General features: G+C 43.7%; 1 protein-coding gene and 1 non-coding gene across 6 annotated transcripts in view; one reads left to right on the top strand and one right to left on the bottom strand.

The window, feature by feature from the left end:
- The window catches only part of Mmaa (metabolism of cobalamin associated A), a 28321-nt gene extending 9075 nt beyond the window's left edge, over positions 1-19246 (top strand). Inside the window, exons 1-8 of one of the 5 annotated variants that reach the window (XM_029480899.1) lie at positions 2116-2372; positions 3377-3488; positions 4902-5379; positions 8424-8546; positions 12483-12653; positions 16174-16259; positions 17868-18017; positions 18937-19246. In XM_029480899.1, the coding sequence (XP_029336759.1) occupies positions 4950-5379; positions 8424-8546; positions 12483-12653; positions 16174-16259; positions 17868-18017; positions 18937-19224 (1248 nt within the window). In that variant the 5' untranslated portion in view covers positions 2116-2372; positions 3377-3488; positions 4902-4949 and the 3' untranslated portion in view covers positions 19225-19246. Of the gene's footprint in view, positions 1-2115; positions 2373-3376; positions 3489-4901; positions 5380-8423; positions 8547-12482; positions 12654-16173; positions 16260-17867; positions 18018-18936 lie in introns of those variants that run through there. The other 4 variants (XM_029480898.1, XM_021170543.2, XM_029480900.1 and 1 more) reach the window with 4 other exon arrangements.
- LOC115031805 lies at positions 6232-6373 on the bottom strand. The gene has a single exon (XR_003837467.1). It is a non-coding gene; the product is annotated as a small nucleolar RNA SNORA48 (small nucleolar RNA).
- Positions 19247-25370: the final 6124 nt, after the last annotated feature.

Here is a 25370-nt window from a genome sequence, read left to right as displayed (position 1 = left end):
TCCTAAGTTTTGGGCTAATATCCACTTATCAGTGAATACATATTGTGTGAGTTCTTTTGTGATTGTGTTACTTCACTCAAGATGATGCCCTCCAGGTCCTTAATGCCACACCCAAATCTATGTTCTCCACTTCTCTTTTGTTTCCTCACTATGGCCTCTTTCTCTCAGGTTTCTCATTCTGGCCTCTATTGCTAGAGTCTCATCACTCCTCAATTCTCACGGTGCTTCTACATGTATCTATGACCGTACACTGCTGCTGCTGCTGCTAATACTATTACTCCTGCTGCTGTTGCTACAACAACAACAACAACTACTACTGCTATGATTGATTGTGTTGCCCATGACAATAGACAAAGGGTAGTTTGGGCCTCAGTTTTTTGTCCCGGTTCAAACCTCATCTCTCATCACTAGTTTTGTATATCCAGGTCTTCTGCCTTCACTGACTTTCCCAATCTTCTCTAGTATGGCAAGGGCTAGACCAACTACCTACACTGAATTTACACATTTAAGGCCTCAGCCTGGAAAACCTGCCCCATCCTTCTATAGCATTTTTATTCTTTTAGACTTAGTCCTGGCATTGACTCCCCAGTGACTTGAATTCCTCAGTGAGAGTTAGCTCCTGTGATAGTGACTTTTCCCTTAGCACTTTGTGCTTTGGGCTGTTGGCTGTTTTGTTTTGTTTGGACATGGTGTGTCTTATTTCATGAGCTCCGTCACTGAAGAAAATGAAGTAGTCTTTAGTAAGCTGCAGTAGGTTGACTAAGAATCTCCACAGGATTTATCCATGTCTTAACCCCTAAGCCTGGAAATGTGACCCTACTTAGAAAAGCAGTCTTTTTGTTGGAATTTAGCAATTTCTTCCAACATTATACTAATTTGTTAGAACTTGTGTGAGGGGCTAAGTTGAAGATTAAAGCAGATGGCTCTTATCTGTTACTGTTCTCATCATTGATCAAAATGCCAGAAACGGGTGACTTAGGGGAGGAAAGCCTTGGCATGGCCATTGTTCCAGGTGATCTCAGCACATTATGGTGAGGAAGACATGGTGGCTGGAACAGATGATGGGACTCCTCATATCACCCAGGCATACAGAAGGTCAGAGCTTGGGACCAGAAGCAAAGAGAACCAATCGTCAAAGCTTCTCCCACAGCCAGGTCCCACATCTTAAAGGTTCTACAACTTCCTAAAACTGTCAGCAGTTGGGGACCAAGTAATTCCACACAGGAGCCAAAGGGACCGGGTCAGATTTAGGCTGGAGTAGGAGGAGCACCTAGCACCATTTCTGTTACCATCTGTGTTTCACTGTTATTCAGTGATCTGGGAACTACATATTCTCAGGAAAGGATGACTGAATAAAAACAGTTCTTGCCCATGAAATCTCTGTCTAGTTATACTGGTAGTGTTGATAAGAATTTTACATAAGGGTATGCTGAAAGAAGCCTTTAAAGACAGATTCTTCTTATTTTTTAAAGGATTTATTTTAAAAAAAATATATAAGTCTAGTGTGGTGATGTACACCTTTAATCTCAGTACTTTTGAAAGGCAGAGGCAGGTGGATTTCTGAGTTTGAGGCCAACCTGGTCTATGGAGTGAGTTTCAGGACAGCCAGGGCTGCACAGAGAAACCCTGTCTCAAAAGCAAACAAACAAAAAGTACTTTAAAAGTACTTTATTAGTATGGGTGTTTTGTTGGCATGAATGCCTGTGTACTTGTATGCAGGACTCTCAGAGGTCAGAGAGGGTGTATGAACCCCTGGAACAGGAGTTCAGACACTTGTGATCTGCCATGTGGGTGCAATCCAGGTCATCTGGAAGAGCAGACAGTGCTGTTAACTACTAAGCCATCTCATTAACCCCTACAATTGTTATTTTTGTTTTTTAATTCCATATTGTGTGCATATGTACAAGTGAGTTCAGAAGAGGGTATCGGATCCTTTGTAGCTGGAAGTAGAGTAGAAGTGAGTGCCTGGTGTGGGTGCTAGTAATGAAACTTGAGTCCTCTGTATGAGCTAATGTGCTCTTAACCACTGAGTCATTGTTCTGGCTCCCACTTTTTTGTTGTTTTAAGTATGTGCAGGGTAGTGATGGGTGTTTAATACTTTTTACACACTTTTAAAAATTGTCCTTTTACCTCAGTATTTTCAGAGACTGTGTTTCCTCCTAGAAGACTCAGAAGTCACACACATAGTCTCACCAAAAAGACTGTCTAAACATTAGCTGAACAAGGACAACAATAGACATCCTGACTTGGATGGCAAAGCTCACAAGGCCTCCACCGTATGGCAAGAACTACAGGCAACTCAGGACTGCTGAGAGAGGGAGAGAGAGCCTTCCCGGGGAAGAACACACCGATTGTCTATCCAAAACCAAATGGTCAGTCCTCAAAACATACATACAGATAACATTGCACAGACTAAGCAAGTTATATTTAGGAATATATATGTATAGACATATATGCATGTAACAATTAATGGAAAGATGCCACGGACTTAAAAGAGAGCAAGGAGGGGTCTATGGAACAGTCTGAAATGAGGAAAGGGAAGGGGGAATGATGTAATTATCTCAAAAATAGTTGTCCTTTTAGAATAAGGTTAATTTTATATAAATAGAAGTTATAATACCTTTGTATTAGAGTTCTTTAGAGTAATAGAACTTATGAAGTGAATAGAATGACTCTATATATGTATTTATAGGTGTACCCATGCCTATATATGCCTATGTATATACATAAATCATATATATGACTTATTAGAATGGCTTACAGGCTGTAGTTCAGGTATCCAACAGTCCAGTAGTTGTTTGGTCCATGAGACCAGCTGGATGTCTCAGCTGGTCTTCAGTCTACCCTGGAATCCTGTAGAGGTAGGGTCTAACACTAATGAAGGAATGCTTTGCTAGCAGAGCAAGACCAGTCAGGAAAAGAGCTTCGTTCTGTGTTCTTCATAGGCTGCCAGTGGAAGGTGTGGCTCAGATTATAAGTGGATCTTCCCACTCCAGACTATTTAAGAGAAAGTCACTCACTTCTCTTAAATAGTGTGCCCAGTCATTTGGGTTTTAGTTAACTCCAGATGTAGCCAAGTAGACAACCAAGAATAGGCATCACAACTTTCCTCAAAATAGAAAGAACGATTGGAAAATCAGAGCAGCTCTAATTCTACAAATGAAAAACTTTTACGCATTTCAAGTATGTATCATTTAGAGAAAGTATCTTAGAGCAATAAAGTAACTCACTGCCACAAACTTAACTGGGCAGCGTCTGCGTCTGCACGTCTGTAAATCCCAGCTTACCCCTGGAAGTTGGGTGTGTGACCTAGCATTACAGTGTCTTACAGATTGATAAACTAAATGTAATGCTAGCTACTCTGCGCTTCCTACAGGAATCAGGTCATCTAACCCTCACAACCACTCGGCTTTATCTGCTCCTTTTACTGCAGAGAAGATCGCAGTACAGCGTGCTTAAGGGACTTGCCCAGAGCCATAACACCAAAAGTGAGTGGCTATGGCTGGTAACTTGTGTCGCATGCGGACTTAATGGAAGTTGTACTGAGTGAATGTGAAAAGCCTCTGCCTCGTTCTGTGGTAGTTCTGGCTTGAGTGTGCTTACCTACAGAGGCTGGTGTGGAGCTGGGAAGGAGCATCGGAACAAGCCCAGGTGCTTCTGACCGTCGCGGAGGTACCCTGCTCTGCTCACTCCCCGGCCTACGCCATCTACTCCACATTAAGGCCTATTGTTGTTGATTGTGTGCTTATGTCAGATTACTCAGGGTGCCTCTCTGAGTACATACGTGTACCTAAACTTGTACCTCAAGTGCCACAGTCCTAATCACACTTCTTATGCAGACAGTGAATAAGAGGCCAGCGCAGAGGGAATCTTCTGAAAGAATCTTTTATGCATGCCTCAGAATCGGGTATGTTGACCTGAAGAAATCCTTAAGATGAATGCAAGAAAAACATGGCAGAAAATATCTACTCTAATGAGGCTTTGTATATTATTTCTTACATTTGCTATTTATTCCTATTATTATGTGTGCACACACACACACGTTTGAGCATGCCACAAGTAGAATGACTATTGAAGTCAGTTCTTTCTGTTGTGGGTCCCAGGAATGGCACTCTGGTTGTTAGGCATCTGTAGCAAACACTTTTAAAAAGGCCTTGTGTTGGTTTTGTTTAAAGGATAATTTTAATGTAAATTCTATTTTACAATAAAGTAGTTTCATGTTTTGAGTTATTCTTAGTACTAACTATGGCCAAGGGAGTCCTCTCCTAAATTTTAGTGTCTTAGTTGGGTTTCTGAGTTGGTGCTGAGATAAAGCACCATGACCACATGCAGCTTGGGAAGAAAAGTTTCATTAGGCTACAGGTCATCATCAAGGGAAGTCAGGGCAGGAACTAAAGGCAGTAGCCTGAAATGAAGCCGAGACCAGGAAGGAGTGCTGCTTCTGGCTTTCTCAGTCTTCCAGCTGGAGTCCTGGAGGATTCCTGGAGAGCTGCTGGTCTTCAGTCTGCATTTAAACCCTAAAGAAGTTGGCTCTAATAGAGTAGAGCTCGGTAGCAGGGTAGATGAACTTGCCAGTGAGAGTGAGGGCAAGCAGGCAAAAAGCAGGGTTTTCTTTTTCCATGTCTATGTTGGCTGCCACCAGAAAGTGTGGTTCTTCTTGCTCCAAATAAACTGATTAAGAAAATCTCTCATAGGGAGTGCTCAGCAGCCTGGGTTTTACTTATTTCCAGATGGAGTAAGCTGACAACCAAAATTAGTCATCACACATATTATCAAGAACCCTGATCATTCAGGTCTTAGAATGCAGGAAAGCAATATGCAGGAATGCTGTGGTCTCTTGGTTTTACTACTTAAGTATTTTAATTCTGTTGAACTCAAAAATACACTTTCCTTCTTTCTAGGCCATTCATAAATCACACCAAGCCAGAAAGTATCCGGTTACAGACAAAATGACTATTTCCACGCTGCTACTTTCTCCTAATTGGCGTTTACTAACCTGCCTCTCAAGAGTGCCTTCCCCACGGCTCCTTCACTCAAGTCTCCCTGCACCCGGACCCCCAGGTGCTCTGCCAAACTGTTTTGGACACCATTGTACTAAGAGGGTGCTACTGTCTGACGGCTTCAGGAGAACATTATGTGTCCAGGCAACCTTGAAGGACCACACAGAAGGACTTTCTGATAAAGAACAAAGATTTGTGGATAGACTTTATACGGGTTTAGTGCAAGGACAGAGAGCGTGCCTAGCGGAGGCCATAACTCTCGTGGAATCAACTCACACCAGGAAGAGGGAGCTGGCTCAGGTGCTTTTGCAGAGAGTCTTAGCCCACCAGCGGGAGCAGGAGCTGCGGAACCAAGGGAAGCCCCTCACGTTTCGAGTAGGTCGGTTTTCTTTTTCTGCTGTTCAGGAAGTGGTTTTGTAAGTTCTTCTTTTGAAATACATCCAGGAGGTATGATATCAAATTGAGATTTCTTTGCTTGATATTTGGATGAAATATAAATGCTGTTTTCTACAGGTATTAATCTTCATATATGGTAAAATTACCATGAGCATTTGAAGCAAGCCTGTGTACTCAGGAAGAGTAAGAATCTTGCTGTGGATTCCAGAACCCAGATATACTGGATGACTGTTAATCGGGGTGCTCTTTTTTTGGCAGTCTTCTGCTTTGCACCCCATCCATGATTAGTCACCCTCTTCATGTTGGAAGTCTGCATCTTGGCTGCTTCATTGGCCTTTCTGTACACAGGCCTTCCTTCTCCTTCTTTTGTTTTCTTTAGTCTTGCTATCTAACATAGGCCCACTTTAACTGTCTATCCTCCTGCCTCAGCTTCTTGAATGCTGGGATTCCAAGCATGTCCTATGAACATGGATGTCGACACTGACCCCTGCCACTGCATAACCATGGACCCAGACATGGCAGCTCAGGCTAGGACCTTATCGTGGCCCCAGGTGCCAGGGCTGTCCACTCACAGCAGACTGCTCCTCTCCAGTTCTGTCTCCTTCATCATGCTCAAGCTGCTCTACTTCTCTTTCTCTCTCATCTGACCGACACACATACACATTGTGGTGGCTCCCACTACAGGCTAGACACATGGTTGGAGGACTTGTAGGTCACATCTTCTGTCCTTGTGCCTGGTATGGTGGCAAGCTGGTGTTTATTGCCTCTCTTGTCCCATGCACTGGAGAGCAGGTCTGTAGGTGACATGTAGCTTTGATTTGATTTGGTTTGGTTTGTATGAGTCCTAGGCATAAGGCAGCTTTGACCACCAAGCCAGGCATCAAGCTAGGATGAACAGAGAACTGCCATCTGCTCTGTCCCTGACTGATATATGCACAATATCACCAACAAGGTACCTCTACTCATTGCCAGGGGAGGGGGGGAGAGATACTTTTTATTAAGCTTCTAGGGGTGGCTTTTAGCCTGGCCATCTCCATATTGTGATTTAAAGGAGAGAAATTGTTTCCTGTCTGTATTTAAATGTTCATTTGACTTTTTGGATTATTTGACTTTGTCCTGAGATTGTGAGTAAGCTTGCTACATTTTTGATGCCATGTAATGTTGAATAATTTAGATATATTTTTCAGCAGCAGGAGTTAAGCAGGGCAGTTTGGGTGGACAGAGTGTCCCATGACGGTGAAACAGGTGCTTTGAACCAACTCTTCTGTTAAGAAGAGCTTGAGATGGTAGTGCAGGGACTTGTGGGCAATGAGTACACGAACACTGACATTGTAATAGACTTTGAATCAGAGTATATCGGTAACACAGAGAATCAGACCTCCTAGGATTAGATATGAATGCTTTAAAGATGGTTTTCACAAATAGCTCACCAACCAATCTCTGTCGTTGTCCACACATTTCACAGTCCTTCCTCTACCTAAAAGGAGAGACTCTCATTTTGAGAGTACTACACTGGGTCTTAGTAGTATTCTCCTTGGAGAGAAAAGCCAGCATGACAAAGTCTACTTATCCTCAGCTAGAGAACCTTTGAAGAGACAAGAGTCCTAGGGATATGTTTGCTTAGCAGCTCACACAAACCTTCTCAGATCTTTCTGGATAGCCTACCCTGATCTTAGGCCTGATTAACTCAAGTCTTCAGTTATTTTATCATCATCGTAAATAAAAGTAACACAGATTTATTCAGCATCTATAAAGGTGCTTGAGATGGAGACCTGCCATGAGGAGTAAGGACCTAAGCCTTCCACACACTACATACACCTTTGAAGATTGTTAAATGCCTATGATTAATATCCTTTATTCAATGGGAACAGCTCTCATGCCCTGCAGTGTATGTGACACACTGTACTAAACATAATCTCATCTAATTCTTAAAACAACCTGCAAAGACCCATACTATTGAAGTAGCTGCTGTCCTGAGGAGAATGCTGAGGCACCAGGGAAGGTGAGCAGCACAGGACAGACCACAAACCTTGGGTTTGTGAGGATCTCACAAGGATGAGACACACTGACTGACCCCCTTACCTGCTATGATCGACTGACTCTCTAGTAGGGCTTCTCTGCCATTTTGAACACAAGTAGTTTTTTTTTTTTTTTTTTCAGATTTCCTTTTATTAGATATTTTCTTAAAGTTATGAGTAAAAAGAAGAATATTTGTATGGAAAATTACTTTCTCAATCACTGGCAATTTCTAGAGTAATGGATTGTTTTTCCAGTGGGCAGAAGCAGAAGGGGGTGGGTGGAATAATTACCCACCGTGATGAGAGGAGGGCAGATGTAGAAATTCCGCACCCTGCAACACAAGCAATAATGTCTGTTCCCAAAGATCTGCACTACAGGAAAAGGGCAAAGCACACCTTCTGATGGCTGAAAGTGAGCTTTATGAGCATACAAAACTTGCACTTTTCCCTCTCTATCTATCTCACTGCTCCTCAGAAATTAGATAAAGATAAGATTTTTCACTTACACTTTAAGGCATGTTAAAATATGTCAGTCATGATTTTCATAGACTAGATGAAACTACTCACCATGCTAATTATATTTATGGAAGACCTATAAGTCACTCAAGGCACAGCAGCTAGGCCCCACCCCAAAGACTTCCAAACAGCCATTCCCAGCCCATTCTAATCAGAGCAGTGTCCAGGATGTATCTTACAGGAGGAAAAGAAAAAAGAAAAAGCCCAAGGTCAGGCTACCACATCCCTGAGCTTGCCCCAAGATCAGACCACATAGCCCTTTAATCCCAGGCTACCCCGGAAAGCCCCCACCCCAAAGAAACCTGTATAAAGCATGCCTCATGCTCAGTTCTTTGCTCCTTGTCTGAAAAGAGGCAGCCGCTCTGCTGTGTTTTCCCCTCCTAATGTCTTGTGTGAGGTTTGTTGTATGGTGTAACTTTGTTGTATTCCTTGGCTCCCGAATGCCAGGATACCTTTTCATCTGAGCTGTAACACAGACCTCTTTCTACTATAGGACTGTCCGGGCCCCCTGGTGCAGGAAAATCAACATTCATAGAATGTTTTGGGAAAATGCTGACTGAGCAAGGGCACAGGTTATCTGTGCTAGCTGTGGATCCATCTTCTTGCACCAGTGGTGGTGAGTATGGCTGGCTTTTTTTAACTGGACAGCTAGTGGGGACTCTGATACAGGTTAGTGGGAATTGGTAGTTGGGTGGCCTCTAACTGTCAGATGAGTTTGGTCTCATGAAAGGTGCCATTTCTGTTCTGCAGAGTGCTGTAGAAACTCTGAGACTGGGTTAGGAGGATGTGCTCTCCACAGAGGAGGTCAGCTTGTAGGTAGCTCAGTGGCTACTCAGGCAGGGTGAGAGGTGCCAGCAGATGAGGCTGAACAAAGGGCATGTGTTAGCCTCTTGGTGATCATGCCTAAGACCAGGCCCTATCTGCAGGCTTTGTTTCTCCAGTGGCCTCTACTTCTCTGTTATTATCTTTATAGTGTTGTAGCATGTCTTCAATTAATCGTGAGGGAAAAGTACAAGTGTTTATAGCTTGTCATCTGTCTGTTCTATGTCCAGCGAAACAAAGCTCCTGAAGGGCCCTGTAGCTTACTGCTGTTCCCTACAGCACTCGGCAGAGCAAGCACACAGTGCACTGCACAGTGCTTAGCACTCACTTGCTGGAGTAAGGTCATGCATTCACTCAACACTTAATTTGCAGCTCATCAGAGATAAAATGAATGTAAACTTAGCTCCCTAAGGACCATTTAAAGAAAACATACAAAGTCTTTCCTGTAACTACCCAGGGAACCATTTCCCTCTTCTCTCTCTTGAGTTAAGCTGCTCGGATTACAGCTATTCACTGAACTGACATTGGAGCTTCTTCTGTAGGTGAGGCACCACCAAAGGGGACTGTGCTATATGGTGAATATGACACAATGCTCTGTTCAGTTCATGTCTCATGAGGGAAACAGGCAACATAAGCAGTCACACTATAGTATGTGCTCTGAGGGGTAATACTTGGTATTTAGTGAAAGTGTGTGGTTTGTATGCTGTGGTGTCCTTCAGAAAGTAATCATACTTGAAAGACCTTAGGTCAGGGGAGAAGTAGGTAACAGTTCTTAATTACCTTTACTGAGGAGTATGGCTCAGAGCAGTCAAAGGGTTTGGTTCACTGTAATAGAACGTTTAATGGTAAATGAAATTATACTCTAGTTCCAAGATTTATCCTTGTCAATTTGTTGTCTAGGTTATTTACTGTTTCAGACTATTGCTAAATGAACCTAGCACAGGCCTTTAGTCCTAGCACTCAGCAGGCAGAAGCAGACAGGTTTCTGAATTTGAGGCCAACTTGGTCTACAAAGCAAGTTCTGGGGTAGCCAGACTACACAGTGAAACCCTGTCTTGAAAAACCAAAACAAACAAACAAGCAAAGGAACTTTGCTGCATGAAAATTAATGAAAGGTTTTCATAAATGATTCTAATTTTTGTACAAGTGAGAAGGCCTTTTCCTCCCCACCTTCATGGTTTAGAGTATTTTCCATAGAAAAATAAAACATTAGCTTGAAATAGTAATTAATAACAGACCTCATGTTATATCCTGTGATTAAAGCTTCATAGCACATAGCTAGGTGGCTCCTAACCTTTCTTTTCTATGTGTATGTGTGTGCATGCATATGTGTAAGGGAGACACGTGAGTGAAGGTCAGAGGTCACCTCAGTATCATTCCTTGGGTGCTGTCCATCTTGTTTTTGAGACGGACTCACTCTCTTGGAACCCACCAAGTAGGCTCTGTTGGCTGGTAGTGAGCTCCAGGAATCCATGTCTTTGCCTTCCAGTGCTAGGATTACAAGCTTGTGCCACCAGGCCTGGTTTTCTTAGGGGTGCTGGGGTCAAACTCATTTCCTTATGCCTGCAAGAAAGGCACTTTACTGACTAAGTTGTGGTTCTTAACCTAATCAAACTGAAAATGAAGGTCCTATTTTTAGGGTTTTAAAAAAGTATCTGTAATTCAAGAGAAAAATAGGTGCTGTTAAATAGAATGTTATAAATGTGAATTCACAGTCTGTATAAACATTATTTATTCATTTATTTGTCTGTACTCGTGCTTTAGAGTCATAAGCCTTCCTGTGATATTAGCATCGAGACCACCCTGGGAACTACAGCTAACATTTTGGGTTCACTGGCAAGAACAGTTCTATGGGAGAATAAGTTGCTAATGCTGTGTTAAGTGTGCTGGCATCCATAGGGTAATACGTAGATACAGCAGATTGTGTACTTCTGCAGGGATGATTTCTGTAGGAAAATACTTTAGGAAAGGTTTTATGTGGAAAAAAAAAAAGGAAGTTAAGGTATATGGTAGGCATGTGCCCTAGAATTAGTACCTACTAGAAGGCTCTAATGTGGAATAATAAAGGAAAAGGGCATACCTTTAAGGAACTCAGTGTTCGCTACCTCATGGTGGGGAAATGCCCTTAGGTGAGTGTAAATGGTCAGGTAAGACTATCCCCATTCTTTGTATGTAACTGTATGGCAAAAGGTTAAGAGCACTGCTCTTGCAGGGGACCCAGTTCAGTTCCTAGCACCTACACTGGGTAGCTTACAACCACCTATAACACTAGTTCCAGGAAATTAAGAGGCCAGTACCTCCAACCTCCACAGGCATCTGCACTTATGCACACATACTCACCTGTAGACACATAGACACACAGACAGACAGACAGACACACAATTAAAAATGATAAAATCAAATATGTTTTTAATTACAAAAAGAGGAAGTAGGAAAAGGTACTAGTAGTTTAAGGGTTTAATTCTTTCAGAATTTCAAGTATTGCTGTTTGCTCAAATACTACAATTAATTAAAAAATATAATTAGTCCATTTCCTGGGTATCAGTTGAGTACTACAATAACCACTTTGTTTAGCATTCAGTGTATAGTAGCTTTACGATGAGGTCATAGGCAGGGAATGCTATAGCTAGAGCACATTTTCTCAACCTTGGTACTGGTGACACTTGGTGACACTGATGGCAAGTCTTTGTTGGTGGCAGCGATTTGTGGTATGTGGTGGCTGTCCTTTGGTGGTGCAGTAGCATCCTGCCCCGTTTGTGACAGGTGAAGCCATCTCTAGATACAGCAGATTCCTGTGGGGTGGGTGAGGGACGGATCCCAGTTGGAAACCATCACATGAAGGAAATGAAACAGATGCTGTGAACCTGAGATGTGCTGTAGGAAAGTCCCCATCCCTGTGTGCTCCATGCCGGTGAGGGGGAGAAGTAACAGACTGGCATAAGGCTGATAAAATGCGACAATGGGGAGGGGAGCCTGTTCTTGGTAAAAAGGGAAAGAAGAGGGTCACCAAAGTTCTCTTATGTCCTCTAGGGTGCCAACAGATTGCAGAGCAGTTGCTGTGTACTGTACAGATTTACAGCAAAGGACATGTCATGAGAAAGTTCCAGAAAGACTCTGAAGGAAGACTTTAGTGTATGTAAGATAGATATGGTCTGTTATGTTACCAGGTTTTTAAGCACATGTTCCATTCCTGTGTAATGTCGTTTGAACCTCAGCACGACTTATTATTCCATTTATGTAAGAAAGGAGGGGTTTGGGAAGGTAAAAATAACACCCCAAAATGAAGTAGCAAGAACCCTGACTTGACCTCTTGTAAATGAGTGACAAGAGGACATACCAGATGTCCTAGTAGAACACCAGCAAGGACACAGCCACACCAATGTGGAGATAGCAGTGAAGAGACACAATGCTGGGCCAGGGGGTTGGCTTGGGACTGGAATGCCGACATTGGTCAAGGAAGGTAAGGTAGGGATGTTGCCTGGAGCATCTGGGGCTTAGATTTGAACCTCCGGTCAATTCAAGGAGACCTTGTTGGTTTCCAAGAGCTTGCAATGATCCACTACTTACTTCAGTATGAGGATAGAGAGTGAGCTAGAGGAGAACTCAGTAATGTGGCCTACACCTCAGGCTTGGGAAGAGATACCGTAAATCACAGCCTCTTGCAATTTGCTGATTGGTAATTAGACCGTACAGCTCTTCCGTGATTGTAAAATATAACTGTGTGTTTTAGGGTCCCTCTTAGGTGATAAAACCCGGATGATTGAGCTGTCAAGAGATATGAATGCCTACATCAGGCCCTCTCCTACCAGTGGGACTCTAGGAGGAGTGACAAGGACCACAAATGAAGCCATTGTGTTGTGTGAAGGAGGGGGCTATGACATCATTCTTATTGAAACTGTCGGTAAGTGTAATACTCTACTTCATAAGAATGTGTACTTTCATGAGTGCTATTTAAAGATGACTAACAACTGACTTCATTTAGTTCACTCAGCAGATATGAACTATAATTAGATACAAGGTATTGCCCCACAGACAATGTGAGTACATGGGCTATGCTCCCTACTCACAAGAGCCTGCCATGAAAAAGGTGAAAGTGAGCCCCGTGTCTGCACAGCTGATATCTAAGCTGACATGTTCCACATGCCAGAGGATAGTAAGCACTTGAATGACCTTGGGAAGTGAATCACAGCACCACAGCACACATGGGATCATGGTGCTGGCTATTCCTCCGTAGCACAGTTATGTGCAGTGAGAACATCAAACGAAAACCCCAGCACTTGCGGAGAGACAACCTTTTGGTTTACTTTGTGATGAATGTATATGATAGAACCCAAACCAGTGTTTGAGGGAATCAGTGAAGACTTCCTGGAGGAGGGAGGGTGGGATTTGATGGTAGGGGTGAAGCATATTTGCACAGACACAGTGAGCAAACATGACTCCTTCAGAGAGGTGCAGCTTGCTCAGGTCACTCACAGCATTGCGGGCAAAGAGACACTTGCAACAGGGGCCAGGGGCAGGTTTTCCTTATGTGCCCTGCCAAAGAGTTTTCATTTTCTCTGAAAGGAGTAGGAAGCTAGAGCAAGGGAAGCCACATGTATGTTTGGAGGGAACCCCACAGCAGAATGAAGAATGATTAGAACATTGAGAGTGGAAGTGGAAGGCAGTTAAACTATGGTGTCAATCAAAGAAAGGAAATGGTGAATGCTACATCAAGTCAACAGGACCAGAGAGGAGGGAATAATTCAGAAGCATGGACAGTAAGCTGGAGGACTCATGTAAGAGAGTAAGAAGGAAGCTTTACAGAGCTGTAGAGAGCACTGTGGAAGATGGCAGGGAGGAGAAGGCAGTTATCAACACATTGCTGTGACATCCTTCTTAGGTGTCCAAGTGACATTGTTTTAGGAGAGTGGGTAATAAATACAGACCTAACACTTATCAACATGGGTCATCGTTCCACACCAAGTTATAAATTTGGTTTACATTAAGTGAAGGAAAGTGGGGGATAAAAATGGAACGTAGCCATAGTGGTTCACTAGGATTATTGTCATAAATAGGGGCTGAGCAGCTTAGACCATGTCCACGTGCCTGCTCGCCCGTTTGTGTCACCCGGCTGACGTGCCTTCTTCAGATGACTTGCCTGCAGTCCCCCCTCTGCCTGCCTTTACTATCACTCTCTGCTCAGATGCCTGACAGGACACCTCACAATGTTGGTTTGACTTGGTACACTGACCTCTAGGGTGAGGAAAGAAAATGGACAGAAGTAGGCACCAGAAGTATCTGCAACAAATAGAGTTTCCAGGTGAGCGTTGAGCTGGGGGTGTGGATCAAAACATAGTCACTGAGCATCAAGTAAGGTTTTCCAGAAAATTGACCCTATAGAGAAAGTGAGAAGTTCTGTGGTGGCTGAGTGAGGCTTCAGGAAAGTGGATGGAAGGGAGCTCTCTTCAGCATGACTGCTCCACGGAAGCTGAGGGTCCAGCACCAGCAGGGTTGCTTTGTGTGCTCTCCTCCCTTGTTTGCAGATGGCTTCCTTCTTGTTGTGCCCTCACATGGACGCTCTCAGGGTTACACACCCTGGCGCCTTCCTTCCCTTCGACCTCATGTAACTCTGTAGAGCCTCATTTCCATCTAAGTTCCACTGAGGGCTGGAATTTCCACGATGGATCTGAAGACAGGTCTAACAGCCTTAGGAAGTCCACCATTTAAGATTGAATGGAGGAGAGTCAGAGGAGAGGGCAATATAAAAGCCAAGTGTGTTATCTCAGAGTTGTGTATGGCTGCTGTCCTAGAGACTCATGATAATAGCGACTCAGATAAAAGAGCGTTGCTGTCTTGTAAGTGAAGAAGCCCTGGGGCAGGTGCTTGAGAACAAATCCAGTTCTACACCTTCAGTCCTCAGGATGCCTCCATCCTTCACATGTAGTCTGCCTCAAGGTTGCTCAGGACTGGAAGGTGGTGGTGGAACTCTGACTGTCCCACTGGGTGGCAGACAGAAGGGAGGAGAGGGAATAAGAAGCATAAAGTGGGATCCAGAAGAGGCTCACCCGGCTGACGTGCCTTCTTCAGATGACTTGCCTGCAGTCCCCCCTGCCTGCCTTTACTATCACTCTCTGCTCAGATGCCTGACAGGACACTTCACAATGTTGGTTTGACTTGGTACACTGACCTCTAGGGTGAGGAAAGAAAACGGACAGAAGTAGGCACCAGAAGTATCTGCAACAAATAGAGTTTCCAGGTGAGCGTTGAGCTGGGGGTGTGGATCAAAACATAGTCACTGAGCATCAAGTAAGGTTTTCCAGAAAATTGACCCTATAGAGAAAGTGAGAAGTTCTGTGGTGGCTGAGTGAGGCTTCAGGAAAGTGGATGGAAGGGAGCTCTCTTCAGCATGACTGCTCCAAGGAAACTGCAAGTGGGTGACCTGGCAGAGGCTGGGCTGGCATCTGTTCATCCACAGAGGGAAGTATTTCCTTAGTCTCCTCTGTGATATGGGTGCCCTGGCAACAGGACATGAAAAATACTGAAGACACTTAGATCCTCCCCATCTGTCTGTCTGTGTGTGTGTGTGTGTGTGTGTCTGTGTGTGTGTGTGTATAAGTTTTGCCTGCATGTATGTCTGTGTGTTCCTGTTACCCACAGAGACTAGAAGAGGATGTTGGATCCCCTGGATCTAGAGTTGTGAGCCACTAACTAGGTAATGTAGGAACAGAGCTGGTTCTGCAAAAGCAGCAAGTGCCCTTGACCACGGAGCTTCCTCTCTGGCTCCTTCGGGGATGGCTGTTATGAGACCCTTCAGTGGTACTTGTCTGCAATTAAGAGGTCTCTCCAAGAATGTTTAAAGAGAAAAGAACTGGGGGTTTGCATAAAGGTGAAAAGTCGTAAAGAGATGAACATAGTGGCAGACATGGTTTTAGACTAGAGTCCGTCCGTGTTCAAGCCACTTCCTGATGAAAGAGACACCAAGAGAAAGCTTTAAAAGCAGGAGAGACTTGAAGTCTGGAAGGTCTCCATCCAAAGCATTGGCCTGGTGAGACGCAGGAGGGTGTGCTAGCAACTTACTCCAAATTCATGCTAATAGCATGTGCAGGTGGAGCCTTTGGGGACTAATTAGGAGTAGATAAGGTGATGACCATGAGGCCTCTGTAATGGCATTTGTGAAAGCAGGAGAGACTCCTGCATCAGCATGCTTGCCCTGTCTCCCATATGATGCTGTCTGTGTAGTGTACTTGCGTTTGCCACCCTGCAGATCCCTGAGCAAATGAGCTTTTGTCTTTATCAAGTCTTGGATGCTGAGTTATAACAACAGGACTTTAAATGTATTACCATGAAGATGAGGAATTAAGTGAAATAGAATGTCAATGAGCCAATAAATTGGAAAAAAGTAAAAACAGTATTTTAAATAAAGTTATGATTTAAATTTCCAGGTGTAGGGCAGTCGGAGTTTGCTGTGGCTGACATGGTCGATATGTTTGTTTTATTGCTGCCGCCAGCAGGAGGGGATGAACTGCAGGTAAGATTTTTGGTGCTTTGGTCCTCCCATAATTATCTCTGAAAGAACAAATGTGCAGTATAATATTATTGCAAATTACGTTGAAGGTAGTGTTTGAGTAACATCATTCCCATTGGCTAGAGGCCATGAGGCCACAGGCTGTTTCTCTGTACATGTGGTTTGTTTTTCTCAATTAACAATAATAAAAGATGTGACTCTGAGCTACATATACAACTTAAACATTTCCCTATACAGCACAGAAGTGACTGTAGTAAATAGAGGGCTTTGGTCCATAGAGACCACAGTATCATGGGTGTTTGTACAACGCCTGGCTCTGAAGTAATTCATGTGGTAGATACTGTTGGGTAGCATACATACTGTATAACAGTACAGCACTCTCCCCCTCTGTCATTCTATCAGTAGCCAGCCCAAGTCCTTCCCTTCCTTCACTTCAGACACCAGCTGGGTTTCCAGGTGATGGGTACTGCCGAGCTACAAAGCTGAAGGCTCCCACTTCTTCTCAGGTGCAATAATTCATGGGAATAACTCAAATATTCAGGGAAATTCTACAATCAGGTTTATGATAAACTCTAGCCTAATGAAAAAGAGACACACAGAAGGGGTGTGTGTGTGTGTGTGTGTATGTGTTACTTAGACACACCCACACACTGTGCAAAGGGCTGGGAACTCTGTGGGTGGGAGAGAGGCAGACACACCCATGATTATATGAAAGGGTTTTTGATTCTTTTCTTTTTTAAAAGTGATCGAGCCTTTCTTGGCTCTGGTGGGCTTAACCCAGGGGACTAAGGTGTTAGGTAACCAGCAGTTACCAGAGTGACTCTCAGCCGATGACTATGGAGTTAGTTATCTCGTGTTGATGAAGAAGAAGGACTGGTTGAGGGGTGAGCAAATGAAAATTGATTTTATTGAGGAAAATGGACTCTTGAGTGGGAGGGCTGTCCCAAGAGAGGGCCCGTGATGCTGTATAATGGTCTGTGTGGGACTGAGGTCGGGAAGTGCGTGGAACCTGAGATGCTCGTTCCTGAGACTTACCATTCGTGGGCACATCATGCACCAGTCAGTGAGCACCCCCCACTCTGTGTGTCCCCTTGGCTCAACCAGAGTAATATTTTGTTCCTCCAGTCTCAGTGGTCATAAGTCTCCATCACCTTTTGTCTCTCAGCTTGCCTTACTTACTTGGTAGGCTGCTGATCAAGTCACTTCCCTTCCTTGTGCTCAGGCTAGGTGACTAGCTTATAACCTACCACCCACCCTCACTCCCTGCAGTGAGCTGGGCCACTAGCTCTTGTCTCCATAAGATGCTATGAACTGCCTCCTGTCACCATCATGCTTTATCTTGATTATCTGTCTACTCAACATCTGGATAGATCTCACCAAGTTAGTCTCTAAATTTGAAAGGGATTTCACAGATGACTTCCATAGTCCAAGGGCTGGTACATTTAGCTAATTCAGTTATTATTCTGGCACATGAACTCAGGAAGACACAGAAGAAATGACAGAGGAGTGACTGGTGTCAGACAGTCATGGTGTCTGCTGTTGTCTTGTTCTCAGGGTCGTTGGGAGCAAATGGGATGCTTCTGATAAACGTGCTTCTTCTGCTCTCTCTAGGGCATCAAGAGGGGCATCATTGAAATGGCAGATTTGGTTGTTATAACTAAATCTGATGGAGACTTGGTTGTGCCAGCCCGCAGGATCCAAGCAGAGTACGTGAGCGCACTCAAGTTGCTCCGTAGGCGCTCGGAAGTCTGGAGGCCAAAGGTTGGCTTGTGTTCCTTTCTGTGTTCTTCACTGAGTGGACTGTGGACCTGAGGAGAGAGGCTATAGGTCTCATGCTAGACATATACTCAGCCTTTGCTTGAATGTACTTTGGAAAACTATGACAAAGCCAGATTTGTAGCACTAATTTTAAATAGAATTTTTCAACCACAAGATGCCAAAAACTAGAGTGAGGTGACAGCTGAGCCTGCTCAGCACCCATTAAACCATTTAGAAGTAAAAGGAGGTTCGTCCTAAAGGAACTGTCCTTAAGATTATGGAATACTCATGGTTTGAGTATGTTAGGATTTGGGGAGCAGAGCAAAGGCTTGCGATGTGGGACCTTCAGTCATGTTATTTTCAGTAAGTTAAGAAAATGAAGAAAAATCCTGTGGGAAGCGGTGCACTCACATTGACGCCAGCAGCTTATCTGCATCGTGAGAGCAGTGGACCCTTCACTACTGTTGGCTTCTCCAGTGACTCCTGTGCGTGGCTGGCTATCTTGTCCATGGAGGTGCTGGGCACTTGCTCAGCCTTGTCCTGATAGCATAAGGAAGAGAGCTTGTCCTCAGCTTGGCTTCATCTCTGGCCCCTAGGCCCCAGGGAACCCTCCCTCCCATTGCCTCTGCTTATCCCATGAGGCTCAAAAGTTCTCTGGGATTCTCTTGATCGTCTATCTATCCAAGCCATCCTAAGTTAAAATATATTTCTGAGCTAAGAATTGGGCCTTAAATTGGTGTCTTGTTTCTGCCAGGCTATTAGTAATACAGTGTGCATACTGCAGTGTACGCCAGTGTGTTGCTCTGACACAGCAGCAGCATCCCATTCTGGTCTTTTGTCTTGTTTCTATAAATGCTAAGAATTCTTTGGCAAATCGCAGACATCCTGTGACATAATAGTTCTGCTTCTGCCTTCTCAATAGGTGATTCGAATTTCTGCCAGAAGTGGAGAGGGCATCACTGAGATGTGGGACACAATGAGAGAGTTTCAGCACCAAATGCTGGCCAGTGGGGAGCTGACTGCCAAGAGACAGACACAGCACAAAGTCTGGATGTGGAATCTCATTCAGGAAAACGTCTTAGAACACTTCAAGACCCATCCCAGCATCCGAGAACAGATTCCCCTGATGGAGAGAGAGGTCCTCACTGGAGCCCTCTCCCCAGGACGAGCAGCAGACTTATTATTAAAAGCTTTTAAAAGCAGACACTAATAAATTTATCCTGTGCAATCACTTTGTAGAGTTTCCCTGAGTGTTGAATATCCAAAATATCACCTGTGTGTTTATCTGTTACACCTGTATAATGCCCCGGCTGGGAACTGCTTGTAACCTTGAAGCTGTGGGTGGTGTGGTTAGACACACAGCAGCTAGGAGACCCTGCTGTGTGGGACTGGTTCCACTGTATCCCTTCCTTATGCCCTGCCATGCTGGCCTGCTAAGTAGTTTCTTCTCAAGACTCAAAAGTGGAGGAAGCTCAGGAGGAGAAAGAAGACCTTACATTTTGAAATGGTTACATCAAGTCTGTTCTCTGAATTGCCAGAGAAAATATAAGCCAGAATGACCACATTTCTGAAAACTTACTTGAGGCCAGAACAACACACACCAGGTTTCTTAGAATTGAAAGTCCTGATTGGCATTTAGTGTACCAGACTATTCTAAGAATTTCTGAAGTGGCCATGTATACTTGTAACAAAACAGCTGGAATGCTGTGAGTCCAGTTTTTAAACTCCACTTGGCTCGACTTAGAAGGTGTCCTCGCCATTACAGCGGAAAGGGAAAATGAGCTACAGAATTGGGACCCAAGTTCCCTAGAGACTCAGGTAGAATTAGGACAGTTCAGGGTCACTCAGTTTGAAAATTATGAAGTATTTCTGTTTCTACTTGCCTTGTCTTGGCCAATTTACTTGACATTAGACCTACTTTTGTGTGTGTGCATATGTGTGTGTGTGAACACACACTGTGTATACTTGCGTGTGGTGGCAACAGGTCACCATTGGGTATGTTGTGTATGTTCTACTGCTGTCCACTGGTTTTGTGTTTGAGACAGCATCTTACTATGTAGTCCTAACTGGCCTTGAACTCATGCTGTAGATCAGGCCAATCTTGAACTCAGATCCACCTGGCTCTGCCTCCTCAACGCTGAGATAAAGGTGTGCACCACTGCGCCTGGCTTATCCACCTTTCTTTTTAAAAGAAAATGTCTCTGAATGTGAAACTTAGCAATTCAGCTAGCCCCAGGGTCCTGTCCTCTCTGCCCCTACAGTATTACAGTGGTGGATTATGGGTACAAAGCATGGGTCCTGAGGTCCTAAGGGTCCTAAACTTGGACCCTTAGGCTTGCACAGCGAGCACTTTCCAAACTGAGCTGTGTCCCCACAGAAAAAGTACATTTTCTTGATGCTGAAGAAGATGAGGTCTACAGAGGAAGCACACAGCAAGGACTACAAGGCTGACCTCGCAGGTTAGGCCTTGTGTTTAATCCAGACCCCATCGCCTACTCTAAGCCTGAACATTGTAACCTAACATGTAGGCTTCCGTTTCTTACCTGGCAAAATGGGGTTGGTGGATAACTATGGAGTTGGTAAGGATTAAATTATTCAGGAAAACGATTTCATTATCATGGAGGCATATAGGAAATATTGTCTGCTGTTTTATACTAAAGTTGTAGATCCCTAAAGCTACATAAACCTTATTTATAATTTAAATTTCTCCATGGTCTTATTACTATCATCATGTTCTGATGATATTTTATAATTGCCTTTACAACCCCAGCTCTGCTTAATTCTTTGAATGACTTAAACTATTTGATGGTAGTTACAACTATGTACATTTGGGTAAAATTATTTGTAGGTATAAAATTTCTCCCAAATAAAACACCCTTTCAGCAGTTTTACACATACTTTATTCTGGACTCTTTAGGATATTTTACACAATGTGTCAACTCTTACAGTAACTAATACTGTGCCATCAACCAGAGCTGTATGCGGAGTATCTGGATACTATTATTGGTTTTCAAAGCCCACACCAGTCTCAGTCTCCTTCTGCCTGCTGTCTGTGGATCAAGATGTAAAGTTCTACTTCTCCAGCACCATGCCTGCCTGTCTGCTGCGTTCTTCCTACCATGATAACCACGGGTCAGCTGTCTGGAACTGTAAACAGGCCTCCACATTAAATGCTTTCTTTTATAGGAGTTGCATTGGTCATGGTGCCTCTTCACAGAAATAGAACAGTAACTAAGAAGCAGACATAACCAAGGTTTGCTCTTCAGTATTTCTACATACAGGAACCCCTCTGCTTTCTGGAGAAAACTTACCTCACAAAACCACAAATGCAAGTTAACTCTCATAAATAACACTCAACGGCTGGCAGTTGTTAATTTTCTGATAGGATCACCTTAGGTTAAATCACAAGCTCCCCCAGAACAATAACACCTCCATTTTACAAAAGAAGAAATTGAACATCAGTGATATTAGGAAATAAATCTCCAGGTACTGTTCCTAAAAGTGATGCATGATCCATTCTTTATTCGAACAGTGCTATTTTAGGAGTTGTAAGCACTCCACGAACTCTATTTTATTCTTTCTATAAGTCAGTCCTGTGACAGATATCTGCATTTATAGACAGTTCCATGGTACAGAGCAGATAAGGCCCTGCATATAATTCAGACAGGAAGGTCCATGATATTTTCATTTCTAAGTCCTTTCTTTTTTTTTTTTTTTTTTTAAAGATTTATTTATTTATTATATGTAAGTACACTGTAGCTGTCTTCAGACANTCCAGAAGAGGGCACCAGATCTCGTTACGGATGGTTGTGAGCCACCATGTGGTTGCTGGGANTTGAACTCTGGACCTTCGGTAGAGCAGTCGGGTGCTCTTACCCACTGAGCCATCTCACCAGCCCTCTAAGTCCTTTCTTTAGCTTACTGTTCTCTTTGGTATTTTGTAGAAGAGTACCTTGAGGGACGTCTCTGTTGACTTTCTGCTTATGCTAGAAGGTAGCACTTTAGAAGTTAATAATCAACCTCACACACAACAGAAGTCAGTTCTATTGGCTTCTGTATCATGTAGGCTAGAAATGGCACATGTAATAGTGTGGGCAGAAAGAACTGCTCATCTAACCACACAGGGAGAAGAGCGAGCCAGCCTCAAGAACACAGATTTTGGGAGGATGCTCCTCTTCATCCCCATTCTGTGCATTCTGGCTCCACCTTCCTGGTCCTCCCACATAGCTCGAGATGAGGCAACCAAAGGACTTAGCAGAGGAAGGATGTCTCCTATCTTCACACATTTGAGTCCACAGGACTCAAGGAAGCACTCAGATTAGCTTACCTGACAGTTTCAGGTCTCTACAAGGGGTGGGGGAGCTATGAGTACCAGGAAACACTTGAAGTTGGGGGAAAGCCCAGTTTCTACAATGACAGCATTGGTAGTCACAGGGGAAAGTAGGATGCTAGGCAGACAGAACACATTTAGAACAGATGCTTTAATTCTGTTTTGAACAAGTGACTTAGAAATTGATGGTTTGGGCTGTCTTAGAGTGAAAGATCAGGGAGCGAGGGATTTAGTTCAATTATGGTGCTGGCCTACCATGTTCAGACTTCTGCATGGAAAAGCAATGTGTTCATAATGAAAATGTTTAATGATTGATAGCATACCAGCAAAATAGAGTTTATACATTCAGCTGTCACGTGTTCAAACCGGTATGGTCATAACATTCTTAGCTACTGAGAAGGGTCCTACGTGATCCAGTTTTAAGGACTGCTTATTGTTTTTTCCCTTCTTACTAACCGACCTTTCCTTATAGCGAAGATACATCTGAAAATATGGAAGGATCAATAACCTAGAGTCGAATAGTTCAAGAAATCATGGTATCTTTTGAGTACTATTTGTTATCTCTAGCAAGTTGATAGATTTTAAAATTATTTTCCCCCAGCCTGCTCTGTACAGTTGAGGGAGTCCCTCTGTGACTCAGGGAAAGAAGTAAACTGCTTTCACAGGTTGTTGGACTGCACACTGGCCTGTTCAAGAGAACTAAAGAAAAGATGGGTTTATTTGTAATTTAGAGAATCTCACAAAAACAAAAGGACAAAAATCAAAGCTCAGCCTTCAGAATATGGAGGAAGCAGGGCTTCTGTCTTAAACCTGTAAAAGCCCTTGAGAAGGCCAGCTCCCTTCTCAAAGAAAAGCTGTGATTTGCATCAAAAATGTCCTCTGAGGGTTCACATGCTGAAGGTCTGGGTTGGGCTGGGAGGCATGGATGTTTTTAGAGCAGCAGTTCTTTACCTGCGGGTCTTGACCTTTTGGGGGTCAAATGACCCTTTCAGAGGGGTCACGTAAGACTGTTAGAAAACACAGATATTCACATTATGATGCACAGAGGTAGCAAAACCACAGTTATGAAGACGCAATGAAAATGATGTTATGCCTGGGGCTCACCACACATGAGGGAATGAATTAAAGGATCGCAGCATTAGGGGGCTTGGGAACGGCTGCTTTAGAGCACGGGCTACATTTGAAGCATACATTGGGAGCACCCACTCTCATATTTTCTCTCCTTCCCTCTCCCCCTCTCATTCTTCTGCTCTTTCCTTCTCTCCCTCCTCTCAGCCACTTATTGGCTCTCATCCCTTGATAAACAGTGAGTGACTTTAAACAAATACACACTTTTTGCTCTTATAATCTGCTTCTCAGGTCTAAAACCACAAGGCCAAGTGACTATGGACAATCCTCTGAACCCACAAGCTAAATAAGTCTTTCATTTAAGCTGAGTTCTCAGCTACATTTTATCTCAGCTCGTATCGCCCATAAATATGTTCTGAGTTCAACCCCTAACCATCAATATCCTGGAAGGCAAGAGAAAACCAGTGTGACCAGACACAGCAACCACCACAACTGGAGTCTCAGAAAATACGGCAATCAGAATGATCATGTTTGACATAGTTGTGACTAATATGTTAAAGAGTCTAGTGGAGATAAACAAACAGCACATAAGCAGAGACACACCATGAAGCACCCAAAATGAAATGCTACAAATAGAAAACTAGCAAAAAACGAAGACAGTCTTTGATGGATTAATCACAGACTAGCATGGCCAAGAACTGGGATCCCGGAGCTGGGAAATCAATCACTTGGAAACTTTATAAATTAAAATGAAACATCAAAAAGATGACATGGTAGAACAGAGCATTCAAGAACCATGGAAAATATCAAAATATCCTACGCACAAGTTGTGGATTCCAAAAAAAAAAAAAGAAAGAATTTTAAAAATTGAAATAATAACGTTCTAGAGTGAGCCAAGATGGATGACAAGCATCAAGCCACAGATGCAGGAGCTAAGCAGATAAACTTAGGAGACCAAACAAGATACTAATCAAACAAAAACCCACTCCTAAAGCTATGGGGTCAGTGCTTTGTGGAAACCACACTGCCTCTGCCATGCCTTGCGTTAAAACCACACGACTTCCGGCAGGGGTCCATCTCTTCTCTGTAACTTTTTAGACTTGACTCAGTCATAATTGATTTTCATGTAGACCATCAAAAACCCAAGCAAGCTGCAATTTAATACTTTAGAGTTTGTGTTCCAGATTTTAAGTTCTTAGTAGAAATCTGACTGGATTGTTCAGCTCTGGCAGGCAACAGAATTACTGAGGAAGAGACAATAGAGACCGCTCAGAACCAAGAGCCCACCGCAGTCTAAGTTGGTGTGGAGGACATGGAATGAAGTATGGATGTGCTTCCTGCGTATTTATCAGGCACAGTTTGCAAGGCTCTGTTTCCTGAGGTCTAAGTGATCTGGCAGTAATGTTCACTCTCACCCTGAATAAATCCGTTGGGAGATAGAGGGGTGACTTGTTTAAGCAGCCAGTATTACTTCTTTTCCATTATTTTCACGGATCTTTCAATAGGACCGTGGAGTGGTTTGCACATCAGTGTCCCCCATGGATGCATGTTTGATCACTTGGTTCCCTGCTGATGGCGCTGCTTGGGAAGGTTACAGAACCTTTAGGAGGTGGAGTCTTGGTAGAGGAAGTCTTCACTGGGGGCAGACCTTGAGGTTTTATAGCCTGGCCCTACTTCTGTGTTCTCTCTAAGTCCTGTGTAGAGATGCAATATGATAGACTAGCTTCCCACACCTGCCAACATGACTTCCCTGACTGCCTGTCTCTACATCTTCCCCGAAACTTTCTCCACCCCGTGCCACATCCTCCACCCCACCCCCCGCCACAACCCCCCCCCATAGCCGCCCCCCCCCCCCCCCCCCCCCCTCCCACCATGACAGACTGTATTCCTCTGGAACCCTAAGCCAAAGCAAGCTGTCTTCCCCATAAATTCATTTTTTGGTAGATTATTTTATCATA

The sequence above is a fragment of the Mus caroli genome, chromosome 8, assembly GCF_900094665.2.
Source record: "Mus caroli chromosome 8, CAROLI_EIJ_v1.1, whole genome shotgun sequence".
NCBI classification, from domain to species: domain Eukaryota; kingdom Metazoa; phylum Chordata; class Mammalia; order Rodentia; family Muridae; genus Mus; species Mus caroli.
Note: the sequence above shows the minus strand (reverse complement) of the source record. Positions and strands in the feature narration are given on the sequence as shown.